This window comes from Ciconia boyciana, chromosome 2, assembly GCF_034638445.1.
Source record: "Ciconia boyciana chromosome 2, ASM3463844v1, whole genome shotgun sequence".
Classification (NCBI taxonomy): Eukaryota; Metazoa; Chordata; class Aves; order Ciconiiformes; family Ciconiidae; genus Ciconia; species Ciconia boyciana.
This window is the reverse complement of record NC_132935.1, coordinates 118,005,364-118,024,982: the sequence shown is the minus strand read 5'-3', so window position 1 is coordinate 118,024,982 and position 19,619 is coordinate 118,005,364. Positions and strand designations below refer to the sequence as shown.

At 40.6% G+C, this 19,619-nt stretch overlaps 1 protein-coding gene across 1 annotated transcript in view; it reads left to right on the top strand.

Moving 5' to 3' along the window:
• Window positions 1–6,216: 6,216 nt before the first annotated feature.
• Window positions 6,217–19,619, top strand: part of FBXL2 (F-box and leucine rich repeat protein 2) — a 55,187-nt gene continuing 41,784 nt past the window's right edge. Inside the window, exon 1 of the mRNA XM_072853733.1 lies at window positions 6,217–6,329. Coding sequence (XP_072709834.1) covers window positions 6,327–6,329 — 3 coding nt within the window. The 5' untranslated portion in view covers window positions 6,217–6,326. The remainder of the gene's footprint in view (window positions 6,330–19,619) is intronic.

Below are 19,619 nucleotides of genomic sequence, written 5' to 3'. Positions count from 1 at the left end.
AAACATCCTTTTCAAACTGCAGAATTGTTGGATGCTACCACATACTTAATCTAAACTCAAATTAGGTGTACTAAACTTTGCCAATAATTTGAGTGCAACAATCCGAAAATTTTTGTCTGGTACTTTTATGTAAATAAATATACATACATTCCCCCAAAACACAAAGCTGAAGCGAAAATCTTTGCAACATATCTTTAAGAGTTCACATTTCTATCTGTTAGTGAGTGGCTTACAAATCTCTGTAAATTAAAAAGATAAAAGCAAAAAGCACAGCAGCACAGTGTATGAGCAAAGGACTTTATCACACTTTATAAAGGGTATCCTATTCCATCACTGCTTCTGTCATCCTAATATGTTTCACATGAATGCAACAAATGGGAACTAATTCAAAGAAGTATTAAACAGTAAGTTTTATTGAAATTTATTTTGACACAGGCAGAAGATTAGGACATGCAATAAAATACCACTCGACTTGTGAACCTAAGTTTTATTTTTATTTGCAACCACACAATCTTACTACAGTGATTTTTTTATTCCTCTAATTTTGACTTCATTTTTTTGAACATTGCTCTAAGGCTATATATACTATAAGCCTTAAGGCTATATATACTATAAGCTTATATATACTGTAAGCCTACTATAAGGCTATATATACTAGGCTACTGGGGAAGCCATACATGGTCAAAATGCTACTGCAAGTCTGTACCGCATGGAAAGTTAGTCTGTATCTGTGTACTGTTGATAGATATATGCAACAGCAGTTAAACATATGTACTATGTCCTTGTCAGGAACATAAGTCAACTTTCCAAACTTTTATCAAACTAGTTTTCCCAAAGAAATATCTTCTAAGGGCACATGTGATAGAAATTTCAACACATCTTACTTAAACTAGAAATTAGATTAAAAACACCTGAGCAGAGATCCTTCTGCAGGGCAAATTAAGGTGTGCTCTGAAACACACTTTAAATGCGCCATGTTAGAAGAAGTACATATAGAGAAAATTCTGGAGCTGGATATGAAGGAACTTCTATAGCTGAGCTCTGGTTTTGTGCTTACTGAACTACTTTGGTAGGTGAAGATAACCAGCCACATATGCACTTACAGGACTGGTGCCATGGCTTATCAAAGTCTCACACACAGATGATAATTGTCAAACATTGCCAACTCATTATTATTTGAGTAACTGTGTTAAAGTTCAAAGACATTATCTGGTTGAATCTTTGCTCTTTGTTTGTGTAAGGTAATTCTCTGCCACAAAGATTCACTAATACGGAATTGAGTTTAAAAGTACCTCTTCGATTTTTTTCTGAAATAATGGGAACATAAAGGAAGGACCAACCTTGACCTCTCAAAACTAGGAAAAATGGGTGTTATGGGAAAGTCTTGAATACAAAACTGTCACACGTTCTCTTTTTTCTGACTGAAAATACTGTCCGGTTGACACTCAGAAGTCTTCCTTATTTGTCTGGGATATCCTGATGTATGGCAGCGTCATCAGAGCCACTGTACAGGGACTACAACCAGGCTGCCATGCATTAAGAAGACCTGGAACAGACCCACAGACCTGGATATGCACAGAAGTTGGTGACTTTTGGGAAACACTGGACTGACTGCACAGGCATGACAGGCCATGTATACCTGACTGCTCAGGCATCTCCAGCATCTTACATATATTCCCTGCTTTCTGAACTTGAAGGAGGCTGATTCTTCTCCTGCACTTCCTGTGACTTCATTTGAAATTCCCCACGTATATATTTTGCCAACCAATTTTACACCTTGGAATTGATAGAATAATAAAAGTTGGAAATTACTTCCAAAGGTCACCTAGACCAACCTTCTGTTCAAAGCAGAGCTAACTTCAAGTTAGAGCAGGTTGCTCATGGCCTTATCCAGCCACGTTTTGAAAATCTCCAACAGTGGAGACTTCACTGTCTCTCTGGGCCCTGTTCTAGTGCTCAGCCACTCTCATTGCCATGAATCTTCTCCTTATATCCAATCTGAATTTCCCTTGTTGCAACTTGTGACCGTTGCTTCTAAGTCTTTCACAAGACAGCTTCAAGGAGAGTCTGGCTTCATCTTCTCTACAACCCTTCTTTTAAGTAGTGGAAGACTGCAACTAGATCCCACCTGGTCTTCTCCTTCTCTAGATTAAACAAACACACAGTCTCTCCTTGCTTGGCATATGCTGCAGCCCCCAAACACTATAGTGCTCCTCCACTGAACTCTCTCCATTTTGTCAACACATCTCTGATGATCAGGATCCAAAACTTCAGATGCAGTCTCACAGGTGTTGCATAGCGGGGTATAATCACTTCCCTCAACCTCCAAGCTACTCTCTTGCTAATGCAGTTTTTGTTGCTGCCAGGGCACACTTCTGACTCATGTTCAACTCACTGTCCAGGACCCCCAGGTCCTTTTCTACAGAGCTGCTTTCTAGCCAGCCAGCCCCCAGCCCATGCTGTTGCAGGTGGTTGTTGCACCCCAGATGCCAGACTTTGTGTTTGCCTTTGCTAAGTGTCCTGAGATTCCCATCAGCCCATTTCTGCAGTTTGCCAAGGTCCCTCTGAATGGCTGCCCTGCCTGCTAGCATGTTACATGCTTCTCATGATACAGGAATGAGGTGGCTGAGGATACACTGTGTCACTTTGCCAGGTCCCTGGTTTGGACCCCCACAAATTATCTGGGTAGGGCAGGATATTCCCAACCTATGGTATGTGCACCACTAGTGGTATAAAAGCAACTTTAGAAAAGGCAACTGCACCACAGAAGTATCAATCCTGGCACAAAGCTAGCATGTGCCACGCTCGGGGAAGAAAAACAGTTTGGGAAGTCTTGATCTATTAATTCTTACAGGGCAATACATGAAAAGCTGTGTCAGACATTAAAACATTACCTATTTATGCTTTAATGTGAACATGTAGAGCATACCAGAAAAGCATCCTAAAAACAAGATATACTCACTTGACCATTTTTACTCATAAGGGCAATTAATGGCTGTGGACCTTCTTGTCACAATCATTTAACTTAAAGGAAGATGAGCTCCTTCAGATCCAGTATAGTAGCTTAGAAAGTTAACTACCTACAACCATTTTCCTACACACTCGTAGTCAAAGTCCTTCACAATTGAGTTGTGTTAACACAATCACTCTTGGTGCAAGTTAGCTTGAAGCTTACCGCCAACTGCTCTGCTAGAGCCTCTGCTAACACTGTGGAAGAAAGAGCTGTAATAAACAGCTGGGAATTGTAGCATCCTAAATTTATTGTGCCTGTTCTCTGGGATGTACTTTCGTTTGACTTGCATAAAGGGAGATGGGGAAAAGAGAAGGAAAGATGTAACAATTAGCTCGATTCAAACCAAATTCCTTCAGCTGGCAAGGCAAATTCCTGGAAATACTTATATGTAGATTTATAAGCACACATCCACTACTAAGAATACCGACCCACTTCTGGTCTCAACGGAGTACAACAATCAAAGGACCACTGTAGACGAAGCTACTGCATGGGAAGTTTCCTCCTCCACTGGAAAGGTTCAAGTACTGCAGCCTGGCAAGGTTCAGAAACAACACGCATGGGGAAATCTTCACTTGTTATGGAGTGAAGTTGGGGAAAGCATGAATGGGTGGAATCCAGAAACAAAACTTCTTTTGCGAGACTGGGCTACTCAGCCTCTGCGATGGCTTTCTGGAATCTGAAAGTCTCTTCTGGGCTGTAGGACCTAACAGCCCTTAAGCTGCTGTTTAGCAAGAGTAAAGACCTCCAGAATCATACTACTAACCCACTCTCTCATGGGTGGCACTTGTTCATTTCCTCTGACAAATATTTAAACAATTTTTCATTTCTTTTAAGTTTGGTAAAAAAGTAAGAAAGAAGGGAATTGGGTCAGCATTCAACAAGAGTCTAGAACAATTACGAGGAACTTCAGACAGTCAAGTTAAAAGCTGCTGAATGTAGCTCTGCAGCTTACCAAATATAAACGGACATCAGTAATAACTTACTTAATTGGTCATTCTAAAATGACCAGTGCAAAGGCATTATCTAAAAACTTAATGATTTTAGAAGAATGCTAAAATTAGAGCCAGCTGGGAATTTTTTGATGAAACATTTTTCGTCAGACGATACTGCTGAGGATTGGTTGAAAACAGGACACTAAATATGGATATATTCTCTTAACACTTCAGATTTGTATACTGAGACATTCCATAGATGAGAAATGGAGAAGACAGACCAAGATGTATACTCTTCTGTACACACATTTCTGAAGTCTCATTTCCACAACTAATTGCTTATTTGACAAAACTTAAGCCAATCTAGAGGGTTTTTTTGAGTAAGCTTTTCTTGAATTTTCAAGTAATACCACAACATAGACAAAAAGGAGTCCAGAAAGTCAGTAGTGCAGCACTATAACATCATTAGCTGGTCCAGATCCAAAGATATGGATTTCAGCCTCTCACATCCTAAACAAATACACAGGTGGCAAATATATGGCTGTCTTCTCTTTCTTGGGGGATGAAGCAAGGAGCTTTCTTTCCTACAGTCTTTTTATACATAAAATATTGTTTCAAATCTATTCCATAATGTTCCACTTCTTCCGACAGTTTTCAATCAAATGAGAGCTATTGTTAGGCCATCGAGAGTCTACTTGCACATTTGCCTCCTGTCTTGCCTCCCTTGCACAGATCCCAATTGGGCTAATTATCCTGAACTCCTCTTCACTGAACACGGTTATTATTTTGCAATGTCCCTTCTTTTTGCAAAATCAGATTATTTTTTTTCTTTTTCTTCAGGTTGCTGCAACTCAAACTGATTCTAGCTCCCTCAATTTATTTCTTTTTATTGTAGTGAAAGGAAAATCTGTCACTATCTTTATAATAGAGTCCAGAGATTTGCATTGAACTAAAAAAAAAAAAATCATGTGATAATCATCTTTTTTTTTAATGTGAAGCAATAGAATTTAGAAACTGCTAGTCTGGGCCTTCTGCAATTCAGCTGAACATGTCTAAATTGTTTATACATATTTCACATTTCTGAGGCTTTCTTCCCTACTATACAAACCAGATCAACTGTATGAACCAGGTCATTTTCCAAAATCTGGAGAGTGTAAGACAGTAGATTCAGAGATGTGCCAACAAATGGTATGTGCATGTACCAGCTATTTCCGTGCGGGTTCTGAGAAAGGACACTTTCGTAAGAAACTATTTTTTACTGTTAATCAAACCAGAATGTTTCATTCCTTAAAGGAATGAATGCAACCCATTCCAAATAGCAAACTCCTGTTATTCTGCAATGGCCACTTATGCTTCTTAGAAGTCTGAAGGACTGAATCAACAGAAAACAAAACCTGCTGGGATAGATTTTTCTCCTCAGTTTTTCCCATCTCCTCGGTTTTGCGTGTGGTATTGTGACTGCTGAACAGATGTGACCTGTAAGTGTGCTATTAACAGTATTGTATTTGGCTTTGATAGTGGTTTTACGCAGAGAGTGTTCGCAGAAGCAAGCTGTGCTTACTGACAGCACACACCGCTTTAAAGCGCTTGGCTCTCCGACAGACAAGCTTTTGTGGATTTTCCTGTAGCAATTTAAGATGTTATCATCCCCAGTTGTCTACCCTCGTGGTTGCAACACAAGCAACTGTGCGCTCAGGTCGCAGCCCCTCCAGTTTACATGGCAGCATCTCAGACTGAACATGTTGCCAGCGGTCATTTCACCCAGTATGCCAGGCTGCCAACCGGAGGAGCAGGGGACAGCTACACCTGCACTAGGAACACCCAGAAGACCTTTAGGAGAGCATGCAGCTGGGACCGGTAGTGCCTGGCAGCTGCACCGGCCCTTCCTCGCCTACGAGCACACAGGCCACTGTAAATCCCAAGGGCCGCCTGGTGAGGGCTGCCAGTCCCTTCCCATCGGGAGGAAAGGCGGATGCATGAGAGCCGCGGGAAGGACCGGGCCAGGGCGACAGCCCTCCAGGCTCGGGACCCGCCAGGAGCACTGCCAAGCCGCCCTGCCCGAAGCCGGCTCCCCTTCCCGTCGCTACCAGCCCCAGGAGAGCAACGTACACCCACTCCCCCGCCGCCACGCCGCCTTCCCGCCTCACGGCACCACCTGAGGCGGGAGGGAGGGGCCGGCAGCCGAGGGGGCGGGGCGGGGCGGCCCCACGGCGCAGGGGCGGTGCCGGTCACGTGGGACGGCGGCGGCCCCGCCCCGCCCCAGCTCTGGCAGCAGCAGCAGCGGCGGCGGCGGCGGCGGCGCGCGCGCAGGCGTTGCACCTGGCGCCCTCCTCGGGGCTCCTCGTCGCCAGGACAACCGGCCTCGCCGCGGCGCCTCTGCCATGGTGAGCCTGCGGCCCGGCCCGGCCCGGCTCGGCTCGGCTCGGCTCGGCCTGGCCCGGCCCGGCCAGCCCGCCGCCCCGCGTTAGGGGGCTGGCCCGGCCGCTTGGGGCCCAGGGCGGGGAGCGGCGGCGAGGCGAGGCGAGGCGGGGCGGGCAGGTGGCGGGGCGGGCGGTGCCGCCGCGGGGAGCGGGCGCTGGCCGGGCCGCGGGCGGCCCCCTCACTCCGAGGGGAGGGTGGCGGCCGGGGCAGGCGTAACGTCTGCGCTTGGCGGGCGGGGGTATGCAGGGTACGGCGTGCGTGCACCGTGGCGGTGCGGATGTGGTGCTGAGCGTGCGGCCCTGCGCGGCGCGGGGAGCGGGGATGTGTCTGCGGGGGGCTGTGGCGGGCTGTGCCGTCTCCCGCTGTCACGGTGGGGAAGAGAGAGTGTGTCTGTCTGCCCGGAGCAGGTGGGGCTGCGTTGTCTCTCGCTATAGCACAGGCGGGGAGAGGATATGCCTGCGTGTCTGTGGGTGAGGCGTGACGGGTGCGTGTCTGTGGGTGAGGCGTGATGGGTGTCTTGCCTCCCTGTATAACGCCGGAGCAGCCATGGTTGGAGTCTGCCTGTGCGTAGAGCGGGTCAGATGTGGCAGGGGTGTGTTTTCCCCCTGTATAACACACGAGAGAGATAATGTGTGTATACGGGTGCGTAAAGCAGCTGGGGCGTGATAGAGGTGTCGTCCCCCTGTATAAAGTAGGGGTGAAGCTAACGTATGTCAGTGCACAGAGCAGATGTAGGGTGTTAGAGAGTGGATGCATGGGGTGCTGGGGTGGAGCGCTGTGCTATATGCTTATGCATGTGCTATAAGACAGGGTGTGGCCTGGGATGTGTGTGTATAGCAGATGTGTGGTAGGACATGAGGGTAATATTACACCTTTGTGTCAGTATGTGTGTATATCTCCTATGATTTGGGCTTTGGATATGTGTGTATTTGTTGTAGCAGAGACGTGACGTTATGTGCAGGGACATGACATGGCATCGTATGTATGTAGTTGTGTCTGTATACTGCTGTCTGGTATGGGCTTGTGTCTGTGTGTGTGTATATATAGTGAACATTGGGTGTGGCATAATACGTGGATATTTTTATAGGCATGTATGCTATGGGTGTGGCAAGGATTATCCGTACTTCTATATGTATGTAGCAGATACAGGGTGCGGTATTTTGTGTGTATAGAGTGGCAGTTGCTTATATGTGTAAATATGCATAGCTGTGATGGTTTATGTGTATGCACAGATGCATTTATAAATGTAATAGATTTGTGGTATATATGTGGTGGGCATGAGGTTTGTTACATCTGTATGTAGAGATGGTGTGCATGGAGCGTATGTGTGTGGAGGGTGCAGCAAAGAAGGAAGAATGGTTGAGGTTTGCTCTGTGGGGAGGGTATGTGGGGATGTGATACAGTAAGTGTACGTAGCGAGTGGCAGGGGAGAGGTGCATCATTATGTTTGTGAAAGGAAGATGACAAGGCGTGTAAGGGGGAGTGAGTAGGGACAGGCATAGCATGTTTGGAAAGGATATTGGTATGATCCCTGTTCTCAGTTACGACTTATGTGTCTGATGCCTTACTGCCTCGCAGTGATAGTTTTATACAGGAAGAAGGCACAGTTGCTAGCCTTTCACATGTGGGGAAATGCACAGTGTTTTAAGGCAGAAAATCACTTTATGATTTCTTTATGAAAATCACTTTATTTATGTGTGTGTAATGATAGTAGGTTTCCTGGGGAGGGAAGGGAGTGCTCAGTCTTACAAAGGGAAGGAGCATATCCCTGTGGTGTTGTAACTTTTCTTTCTTGTCTTCCTTTGCATGAAGGCTTGTTTGTGCTCCTTCTCGTTCTTCTCCTGCACTTTGCCTTTTGTTCCTTCCTGATTCCAGCCTGTATATTTTGAACCTAAGCAAAAACAATCTTGAAAACTAAAACATGAGGTGGAATAAAAATATGTCTAGACTGTGGGGGATTGCAGTACTATTCTATGTAGAATCATGTTGGATTTGGTTTGCAAAGGTTTTAGGATGAATCTGTTGCTACAAGGAGGAGTAAACATCAGTGAATGAGGCTGCGGATGGTGTAGTATTGGTGAAGTGATTATGATGTGACTTAATAACATGTCCTAGTTCACATTAGTATTCCATCACACATCTTACTGTGTCTTCTCTGATATGGAGTATTTTAAAAGTCAATTGAATAAAATGGATTTATCTCATGTTCTAAACTTAGGGAAAATTACAGACTGAAAAGCAATGAACAAAATATTTTATAAACTGTTTCACAATATAAGTAAATATTATCCATTTACCAAACTCCAGGTATGGGTTTTTCTTCATGGTCCATTTTGACATTCCTGATTAGATACCTTTAGCGGTCTTCTTGGCAGACGTAGGATCTGCAAAGAAGCACTGAATTGTTGCTGTAACTGCACAGGTAAAATCTCAGAAATTATACCAGATAAGCTTTATGGCTGTGCGTTGTTTTATTGGGCAGCTCCTTAGTTGCACTTGACAGCTGATAAGAAAAGGATGGCATAGCGTCATTTATTTTATTCTTTTCATATTTTTTGGATATTTTATTCAATGAATGCTTATACTTGAATTGCTCTCTGTTATAGGGTTAGTCCTGTTTAGGTTGTTCTTTCCCTCTTAATTCTTCATAACTGCATAGTTTAAAATTCAAGAGAGGTGAGGAAGGAATTAATTTTGACAAATTAACACCAGACCTTTTAGTATAGGGAATATCAATGTTTCTACAAATCAGAAGTACCATTAGCTTGTTACTTTCTTATTTTGACAATAGACTGAAATATTTACTCATCTTGGTTAAAATTAGGGATAACATGGGGCTAGCAAATGTGGAAAGTTTAAAATAAAAGTCAGATTTTCACTGAAGCATGGCAACTGTTTTTAGGTTAGTGTAGAAAAGTAGTACTAATCTTGGCACTGTGACAATATCGATCTGAATGCCAGCAGAAGGCTACACATTAACAGTACTTCAGCTGTTTTGTCAATTAGAAATCAGAATAACTGCACTAATTTCATATAAATTGTTACCAACTTGTGTAATAGTTCTGGTACTGTTTCTACTGAATCAGAAATACACATAAACGGAATATGCGAAGTAGGACAAAACCAGATGAAATTGTGAAACCAAAGAGTTCTCCCTCACAGTTCAGATACTAGCCTCGAGCTAGTTTAGACAATAGCCACAACATTTGCTTGCATTCTTTCTAATAACCTTTTTAGAAGGTGAACCATAGATTCCATAGATTTCTTCATTTTTTTTCTCTTTGTGTGTTAGCACAATGCAAAAAGCCGTACAATTTCTGATCATACTTGAGCTATGTATTTTGGGTGACTTGATTTGAATGTGATAGGGTTGGAGTCCAGCTGTCTGTCTGAGCTTTTACAAAACAGCTTTCCCACTTGAACCGTTAACACGGGGTGGGATATTCTAATTGTTTGTTAAAGCCTCTGAGAAGGAAGGTTGCAAACACAGAGTAACTTCTAAATGATGAAAGTCAGATTTGCGTTCTTAAAAATGCAGGAAGTCTTTATCCATTGCTACAACAGAAAAAGGTACACCTAAGGCATTAAAAGAGTATTAATGATTCACAGCATACTGGTATCTTCTCTGTCAATTCCATGTTTATTTTTCAGGATCAAGAAGTTACTTGTATGTCTCCATCAAAGTTTAAACTAGTTGTTCTTGAGATTGAAGATCTTTTTTTCCTAGTAGTTTGTGAAGATCAAACTTTTCTCTCAGACTAATTTTTCAAAAAATGTACTGTGCTATGAATGTCTGAAAATCTGTGTATGTAGTGTGATTCTACAAGACTGCATGAAACCAAATGAATTATTTTTGTGATATTAATTTGAGTACAGTCCCTGTGAATGATGTGGTGGAAGCTGCGTTAGATTCTGTTTCAGTATGTCAGTGTAGAGTCTCAAAGTTACTTGAATGGTCAAAACACCTGAGAAAGGTACTTCCCTTTGAACTCAGGCTTTTGCAAATTGCATTTGAGTGTTTGATGCCTAAAGAGGGATTTGTTATTTACCTGGTCAAGAAAAAGAAAGCACAGAATCTGTAAGATGCATAATTTTTGCTAACTCCAATGAACTCTTTCCTATCCTCCCCCACCCCACCAAAAAAAACCCAAACAAACCCAAGCAAAACTACAGTATGAATTTAAGCGTTTAAATGGACTAACATAATTTCTGTTGGGTACAGAGAGTAATGGAAATGCAACAATAGTGCATTGTTTAAAATACAAGGGTACCTCAGCTGATAGAATCAACTACGGCCAATCTCTTGAGTGATTCCCTCTGGGTTGTTATCTTTGCCTTGGAGGAACCACTGCACTCATGCTAGAGGAGGATTGGAACTGGAAGCGTGCCCTTTTCTGGGCTTATGCATTTATGACTGCTTGGAACCACAAGCTGCTGCTATGTAGCCCACAATAAAGTACTTAAAATTTGGTATCAAGCTGCTACCCTTAAAATATTGGCCATATTTCATGGTATACTCTCTTTTTCTATCCCAGTGTTTTCCTGTGTTCTCGTTCAGGCAGAAGGAAGTAGTAAACTCTGTTTTCATTGGATTTGATTGCTGTTCAACTGGTTAACCAGTATGTTCTGTAAATTTAAATCAATAAGGAGACAAGACATCATCAAATCTGCATAAATGTGGAACTCTACCAGTATGTCAAGTTTGTCTGTCTTCAGAGGTTGAGATTGCGGTCAGGGCTTCACAGAGGAAAGGCATTTCCATATCACGACTTGATGTTATGTAGTGGTTATCTGAATATTAAGGGGCAAAATGTCTGAGTGCACTTGTAGTTCTGAAAATGGTCTATAAACTACTTCTTAAGCAAAAGTCTCAAGGTTATTTTATTTCTGCAGAAATTCAAGAACTGTAAATTTTGGCAAATACTAACAATTGAGTGAGTGTCCAGTTTCTGCTCTAAATCTCAACCTCTTACCTGTCTTGGAACAGTTTGAAAAAGATGTTTTGGAAATGCTACTGTGATGCTGTTTCCTTTGAAGTCAGTTATAATTGCTGCCTGTAATCATGAAGAGGTACTTAATTTTTTCTCTTATAACTGAAAGCTTTTATTAATTATATACTACATATATGGCATGTGCAGCCGCAACACAGATTTTTCTGTCATCTTTTTTTCTGGTTCATACTCTAGGGAGATTGCCTTGTAGAGAAGGTTTGTTCATCATAATAAAGATTTCACACTCTCAGTGTGGAATAACTAGGAAAAACTAGGAAACCACACTAGGAAAAACAGCAGTTCTGACATAGTATTTATGATGCAGATGAAGCACTGCTTTGAAATGGCTTTGTAGAAGCAATAGAGTCATTTCTGTAACGAACTATACCCTTTAAGTCTCAAATATGTTTTTGAAGAGCAGTTATGTTGGGGGCGAAATATTAGTACTCAAAATTTTTGTTTCACAGGTGCTTAGAAGAGGGGATTCTGCTTCAACCATGCAGTCAGGACTTAAGCTGTACTTTCATTTACAGTTTGAGCTAAGTACAATAAGAAAAATAATTGCCTTTCTGGGTGTGGGATTGCGTGGCTGGAGGGAGGACTGTGTCAGTTAATATGAGAATGGTGCAAACTCCTGGGGAAATGGACCTGCAGAAGAATCTCTGTGTGCACACTCTCGGAGGATTTCAGGTCTCCATTGTCATGCCATCGGTGTGTTTGTATGCTAATGTTGGTGACTGGGAATAAAACTTAGCTGTATGTATGGCAGTAAAAACAACGATATGCAGAAGTGATGATTCAGAGGAGGAGTTTTGAAAGGTGTACTCCTAAGGGCTCTGATGAATCTATGATGTGGATTAAATTTGGATGGCTGAGACTGAATGGCTATCCCTGACCAAATACTGCTGCATTAAAACAAACTGACACCAGCTTTTCTCTCAGACTGATTTTTCAGAAACGTGTCATGCTCTGAATCTCCGAGAATGTGTATTATATAGCATGATTCTACAAGACTGCATGAAACCAAGTGGATTATTTTTGTGATGAAACAAATTCTAATTTGAGCACACAATCCCTGTGAATGTTGTGATGGAAGCTGCCTTAGAATCTGTTCCAGTATTTCTGCTTAGAGTCTCAAAGTTACTTGAGTGGTCAAAGGAGAGTACCTTTCTCGGGTGTTTTGAACTTAGGCTTTTGCAAATTGCATTTGAGTCTCTGCTTGATGCTTAAGGAGGGTTTTGTTGTTTACCTGCTCAAGAAAAAGAAAGCACAGAATCTGTATGAAGCTTAATCCACCCTTGTGATGGGCTACAGTCAACAACTGCTTCATCCATTTGATTTTACTTTTCTGCCACAGGTCTGTTGATCTCTACTGTAAAGTAGATGATATGGGTTTCCTCATGTTCCACTTTAAAGTGATTTGTAGATTTGACTGTTAATTGAATGCTTTATTTTGTTTTTTAGGAATAATGTCTAAATGCTTCATCATGTACTGTTTTTATTTGGAAGTGCATAATCTTAAAAGAGGAGTAATGGATAAATATCTGAAGAAGGAAATAGTCATTAAAATTTTTTTTTTAAGAAAACAAACTGAAGAAAAGATTTACCAATCAGTATATGACTAACAGATGATGAGGATAAAACTTTGTCAAACCTGTTTTTTCAGCTGTCTCTTTATGCATGTTTACAGAATATACAGGGATACAATTAACAGCTTTTTCCAAATCTCTTAATGTTTAAACAGTAGTTGTTGGAGATTCCCTCCCCCCACCCCTGAGTTGAACCAGTCTCTAGTCATGAAAGATTAGGTAAGGGGTAGTTTATTTTTGCACGTGGTTCCGATTTGTTTTGCCATCTCTGGTAGTAGTTAAAACAAGATAGTTTAATAGACAAAGTGTGAACTAGGTGGATCATGACCTGAATGGAGGATTAGTCTTCCATGTAGCTCCTATATGAGTAACGTGGGGGAAGAAGAACTTGCAAACCTTTTTTGCAAATAATAGTGTAATGCCTGTTTCTTTTGTTTAGGTATTGGATTGAACCTAATGTTTTCTGTCACGCAGGCTACCAAACATCAGTTACATGATAGCGAGTATTGATAAAGTGCTATCTTTCAACTGAATTTTAGGCCTGCAAGTAATTAGGTCAGTCACTAATTCTGCAAACCATTGGATTTCCCCTTCATAATTTTTAACAAGTTGAAGTAGGAACTATCGCACTCAAGTCAGTCTGAAATGTTGCCATGGTACTGAAAAATTTATGCAACTTTGAGTTTGTTCTGTGCCTCTTTGATTTGTATCAGAATTTACAATGAATTAAATGTTTAAATAAATCCGTGTCACAGCACCTTAAATAACAGTGCTGGTAAGACAGCAGTATGTGAAAGTATGCTTAATATGTGAGGCTAGTTCAGAGGATGGCTGTCTCTTTGGTGACTTTGTAGGAGATGAGGTTAAGTCTTGCATGAAAGGATGGTCAGCTCAGCTAACAGGTCAGGCTAACCTGTTAGGCATTAATACCTTGGCTGCATGCAGTAATTAAGCCATACTCTTGAAAAGGCTTCATTGGTGATTTCCAAATATGTTGTTGGCAGTAGGTGACTGCCCTTCTGAAAAACACACGGGAAAGGGTTATGTGAGCTATTTGGTCAAGTGAGAATGACCTGGTGTGCTTGAGACAGCAGGCAAGGCAACCTTCAAGCACCTCCATGCTAAGAGGCAGTTGAGTTGGAACGGCCAAAGGCCTCGAGATAGAGTTCTGCAGCTACAGGCATCAGCTCTGAAGTTCACAGATGACCTTGATCTGTTACCCAGTGAGAACAGGGCCTTGCAGAGCCAGACTGATGCCCTCCAGTGAAACGTGAATGATGTGGTATGAATACCAGTGCTGGCAAAACAAGAATGATGGCTCTTCTGGAAGAAAACCAAGCAGCAAAGTGGGCAGTGTGGCCAGCTGCTTCTGCCTGGCAGGTTTTATTATATTGGACAGCACTTTCTCTGGGGAAACTTTAAAAGCAATATGGCCCTTATAGGCAGCCCTAGATCAGTGGAAGGCATTATGGAGAGAGAGATTTTCCCAGGTGTATTTGGTCTTGTTCTCTGAAGGTGAGGCTTAACTGTTTAAGATGACCAACACAGTAAGAACAAAAGGCTTTCATATGAGGTGTTAGTTGCTTTTGATCAGTCAGTTTGTCACAGTGCTGGAAGAGAAAAGATCCTGAGGAAAGACCAGTGTAAAAGATCCAGAGGGTATTTGGCAGCAAGGAGGAGGCTACAAGCCTGCTGAAGACAATGCCCTGGGCTCTTGTAGAGGGCGTCCAAGGAAAAAAGAGTTTAGTGACCACGACAGACCAGGATGGCTGGCATTTTAAAGTGCACAAAGTCAAAGCCTGAGAAGGAGCATGGTGAGCAGCTGGAGCATAGGAGTGAGAGCCTGGAGGGCAGATAGTGTCTGTGCATTGAAATAAAAGACTTTGCCAGTCTGTCTCTGCTGTAGACAAGCTTGGTTTGAGATGGCATTGCCTTTCGAGATTCACTTTGGTGTGTCGTAATTTTATCGATTTTACAGAAAGCTTTACCATGGGTTCTAATTTAACACCAGCCCTATGCCGTCAGCTGTTGTGTCTTCGATATCACTTATTTCAGTTCTGTTGGCAATGCATATCCATTCGCCTAACACTCCTTTTGTTGCCTAGATACGGTTACATTTTGCTACTTGCATGGTGTTAAATGATTCTGCCTGTCTAATGCATTAATTGTACATTTCTGGAGGAAACGCCAGCTAGCAGCAGTTCTCTGACCATTAGACAGCACTCTATAGTGTAATGTGAGATAATCCAAAATTTATAGTAAAGGAAGACTGTTTTCCCTTTTCTTCTTCCTCCTCCATTTTTCTGCTGTATTTAAATACAGAGATTTTTAGGGTGCCATTCATTACTTTAGCATGCTTGTGAACGGCTGTGGGTAGCAAAGCTGATCTGCTGGCTTTCCTGCCGCTATAGCAAGAGGCAATTTCAGTAGCATGATGAAGGGGAAATTGCATAGGCAACAATTAGGCATCTCCACTGAGGAGGAGAGATGTGCAGCAAGCTGGTGGGTTTTGTGTTTGGTAACAAAAATCTGCACGTCGGAGGAACTGAATAAAACTTTAATTTTATTTTGTCAGGATTTTCCTTTAAAACATCTTGTTCTTATGGTGCCTATTACTGCATAAATAAATACTGTTCTTGCTAGTGAAAACCTGGAAGACGTGATGCTTTTTACATGTGGCAATATTTACAATTTAACTAGGATGTTTGCTCTGTCAACTATAGGAGAAGGGAACAGTATGGATTTATTTCTAAACTACTGCCTCCTTCGGTGACAATGACACAACATTGGGTTTTATTCCTGACTTGATAAAGGATTCAGCCGTGTTTTCAGTACATATCTGTCTTCTCTTTTTGCTGATGTTCTTTGGGGTCTCTCAGACTTCATCTTCACTCTTTCTCAAATCTACATTTACCCATAATTACTTGCTTTAGCACGCTACTAAGCAAGGCTATTTTTGAGAGTCTGGTTTTTAATAACTTTTGATTTGAAAAGTTGACAGGTTGAAAGTCCTTATCTACTCTGATTTCAGTGGAAATTAGATACAGAAATATCTCTGTGGAACTCAGCCATAATGGCTGAGCTGCTAGCAAAACTGTTTCATCTGTAAAGAAAATAGTCCTCTTCAATAGAGGACTGAATGACAACCGAAATTGCATCATTAAAAAAAACTAAAGACTAGCAGCAAAATTAGTAGTATAACCTTATTTTGATCTTGAAATACTAGTTGAAGGGAATTTCTAAATGTCTTAAATAAGCATGATAAACCAGGATGAATATTGCTTTGTTTCTTTGTAGAGAAAAATGAACTTTTTTGAGCATATTACAGTTCTTTGCCAGACCGGGTACAAAACCACAAATGCACAACTCCATCAAAAAAGATTTCTTCAACTCAGTAATTCTGGTGAAAACAGGAGAGCTTTATCACTATTAGACCAGAAGAGAATAATATGTGGTGCTTTTAACAGTGGCAAGCTAACCGTGGTGTACCAAGAAGTTATATTCTAGGACTAGTGGCAATTAGTATGTTTAATAATATGGAAGGGGAAGAAAAATGGGGAAATTATTCTTTTCGGATTTGACAGATTTACACAATGGATACTTTATTTATACAATAAAGAGAGAAAAAAAATAAGTGTAGTTGCTGAAGAAATTTAGTGTAAGCAAGTATCAGGTAATTTTTTAAGGAAATACTCCCTTTTTAGCTCATTGTAACCAGTCTTTCAAAAGTACTACGAAGATACCACCAAGAAAGGTCAGTTAAGGAATGTAAGAAATGGCTCAAGATTCAAGTAATAAGCAATTATGGTTTTCTCTCATGGGTTTTGTTTTGTTTGTTCTCACAATTCCTTTAAGAATGTAGACATTTTCTGTATCTTTGCTTATTTTTACAGGAAATTGAGCTGGTTTTAGAGTAACATTTATTATATATGTTCAGTCTCATCTGTCTTTTTTCCTTGTACACAGATTTGTCTGTTGTATTTGGGGTTTTTATACAGTTAAAACCACACTTTTCTAGAGTTTGAGATATCCTGTCATTAACACAGTCAAACTTGCTACCAAATGCAAAAGCAAAGAAAGAAGAAATATTCTTTCTACATCCACGGTATTCTTAATTGCTATTTTGTATTATTGTATACAGGTATTTTGAGGGCATGACATTGTCAGCACTATCTGTAACTGAAGAAAAATAAATCATATTTGACAAGATTATTAGAATATTTTTTACAGTGATTGAACACTTCCTTGACTAATTGCTTTTGGTGTTTCTTAAATAGAAACAAAACTAGAAGTTATGTGATAAAAATCAAGTAAAAAATAAAAAGGATGTCACTGTTTACTTTAGAGAGGTAATACATAAATGTACTCAAGGTATTTATTTCATTAATGGAAATTTTAGATTATTTATTCTTTGAATATTTCCTGATATATTATCCTATTTGCACCTTCTCTCTTTTCTCTCCACTTGCACACATTCAAAGTCATGTTGCAAATGTTCATCTGGAAGATGACTACCCCAGTTATCCTATGCCTGTTCTTCATTTGGGGGAAAACTAGTATTGAAGAGTCTTTAAAGAAGTCCTTCTCATCTTCTGAGATGCAAATGCAATATGACTCTAGAGGCTAATATACTTTTTTCAGAGTAAAAGAGTACTTTAAAGAGACGCTTTTCTTTTTCTAAATATTCTTTATGGAATAAGAATAATAATTTATGATATAATAACTATAGCTAATGCATACAAGAACACATAAAACTTACTGTTTGAGAGAAAACAGCTTCGAATCTGTTTGTGGCCTCATCTGTGACTTGTGTAGCAGGCATCATACCTTGTGTGTCTGGGCACATTGCACACTTCTCATATTCAGTAGTAAAAGCTGCATTTTCCTCAGTTTTAACTGGGATTCCAAAATGCAACCATCTTGGTCATATCTGCTGTCATGTATTCAAAATAGTTTGTCCATCCAACTTTAACTTAAAAGTTTAAAGATACCTCACATAAACATACAGGGATTATAAGCTCTTTTCTCATAAGAGTTGCCAGTTTTGTTGTAGGTTTAGATTTTCAGCTTGGCTTCAGTAGAAAAATACTTACTATTCCCAAAAGTCTGTGCTATGATTTGTAGTGATTTGGCTTTTTAATGAAGGAGTTGGTGAGCAGTTGGAAATACTCAAGTCTTGAGCATGCATTGTGACTGTTTGTATTAAATAGTAAGGTATGAGCAAGTTATTAACTTAAATGCTGTGTCACCTTCGTACAGTGAGCATATATCCATGTTACTGTACATCTGGGAATCTACGGTGTAAAGAAAAAATGGATAATAACAGCTTTTGTACTGGCAAAGTGATGGCACACATGTAAACTAGTAGCAGTCTGCAAATATGTATTTATATATATTTATGCATGTAAGTGGGAAGTGTATTCTAGATGATGTAACTTTTGAGGAATTATCTGCAATATAATGTTGTGATGTATCACAGAACATTATTGTATTGTGATGTATTGTATTGTGATGTATCACAGTATGAACGTTCAGATTCTGGACGAGAATTAATAAGATCTAAGTTCACTTGTCTGTTCTACCACAGACCTTGTATACTCTAACGGAGGTAACTCCCTTTTTTGCAACTTAATTTTTTTTAACCTGTAATGCACAAGAATATTTCCCCACTTCACTCTTTAGTGACCTTAAGTTCTATGAGGATGGCATATATGTCTCATTTTTCTGAATGAGTGCTGCAATAAATTAGGCCAGTGTTTTGACTGTTCTTCTAAAAAATTATCCCAATATATACTATTGTTTTCAGGCTATAAGCTGCAAACCGTGAGTAGCATATAATATTAAAATGGCATACATGCAGATAATTCATAAATCTATGTATTGCCAAGCTCAGAAGCAGTCGGCCAGTTCTAAAACCAGTGTTGATGTACATAGTCCATTTCAGCATAAAGGTTGAAAATACCGACAGCAATGGGTATCGGATGTAAAGCAGAACCAGAGAAAACCTGAACCTGCGGTCAGCCATGTGGAACTGCTTAAAGCCAAGAATGTCTCTCCTTGTGAAGGAACTAGAATTGTCCTATTGAAATACATATGCATAGGTGTTTTATGCTTTGAATGTCTACAGTCACCAGTCTGTGAATAATTGTGCTGCTCCAGTTGCAGGAAAAGGAAGCTTGATTAAATTTGTTGGTCCTATTGAAAGCCAACAGTTTTATTGTTCTTAGATGTGTGGATAACTGTGCACAGAGGTGATTGGTGAAGAAAGTGGCTTTTGCTGTTGTGTCAGAATTGAGAAACAGTAGTATGCAGTTAGACCTGAAATCAGCCTAGGATGTACTGGAAGAGAAAAAAGGTTCTTGATGGCAGCCAGAAGGAAATTCAAATTTTCTAATCTTACAGTATTTTTTAGGGAGACGTTTTCAGAATTCCCGGATGTGTACTTTCTGTTTTTTTTATGGAGAGAGAGCCAAGCTTATATTCAGCTTTTTTTCATTCTTTGCTTGATGTACCTTTTTTCAGAACCACCTCTTGTTGAGCTTTTTTCTTTTTTTTTTTTTTTTTTTACCCAAGAAGCAAAGCAAATAGTTACCAAGTATGTGATATGTGTTGATCGCAGGATGGACAAGGGGTAATAACCTGATGCTTGAGTCAGGGACAGCATGTTCTTAGT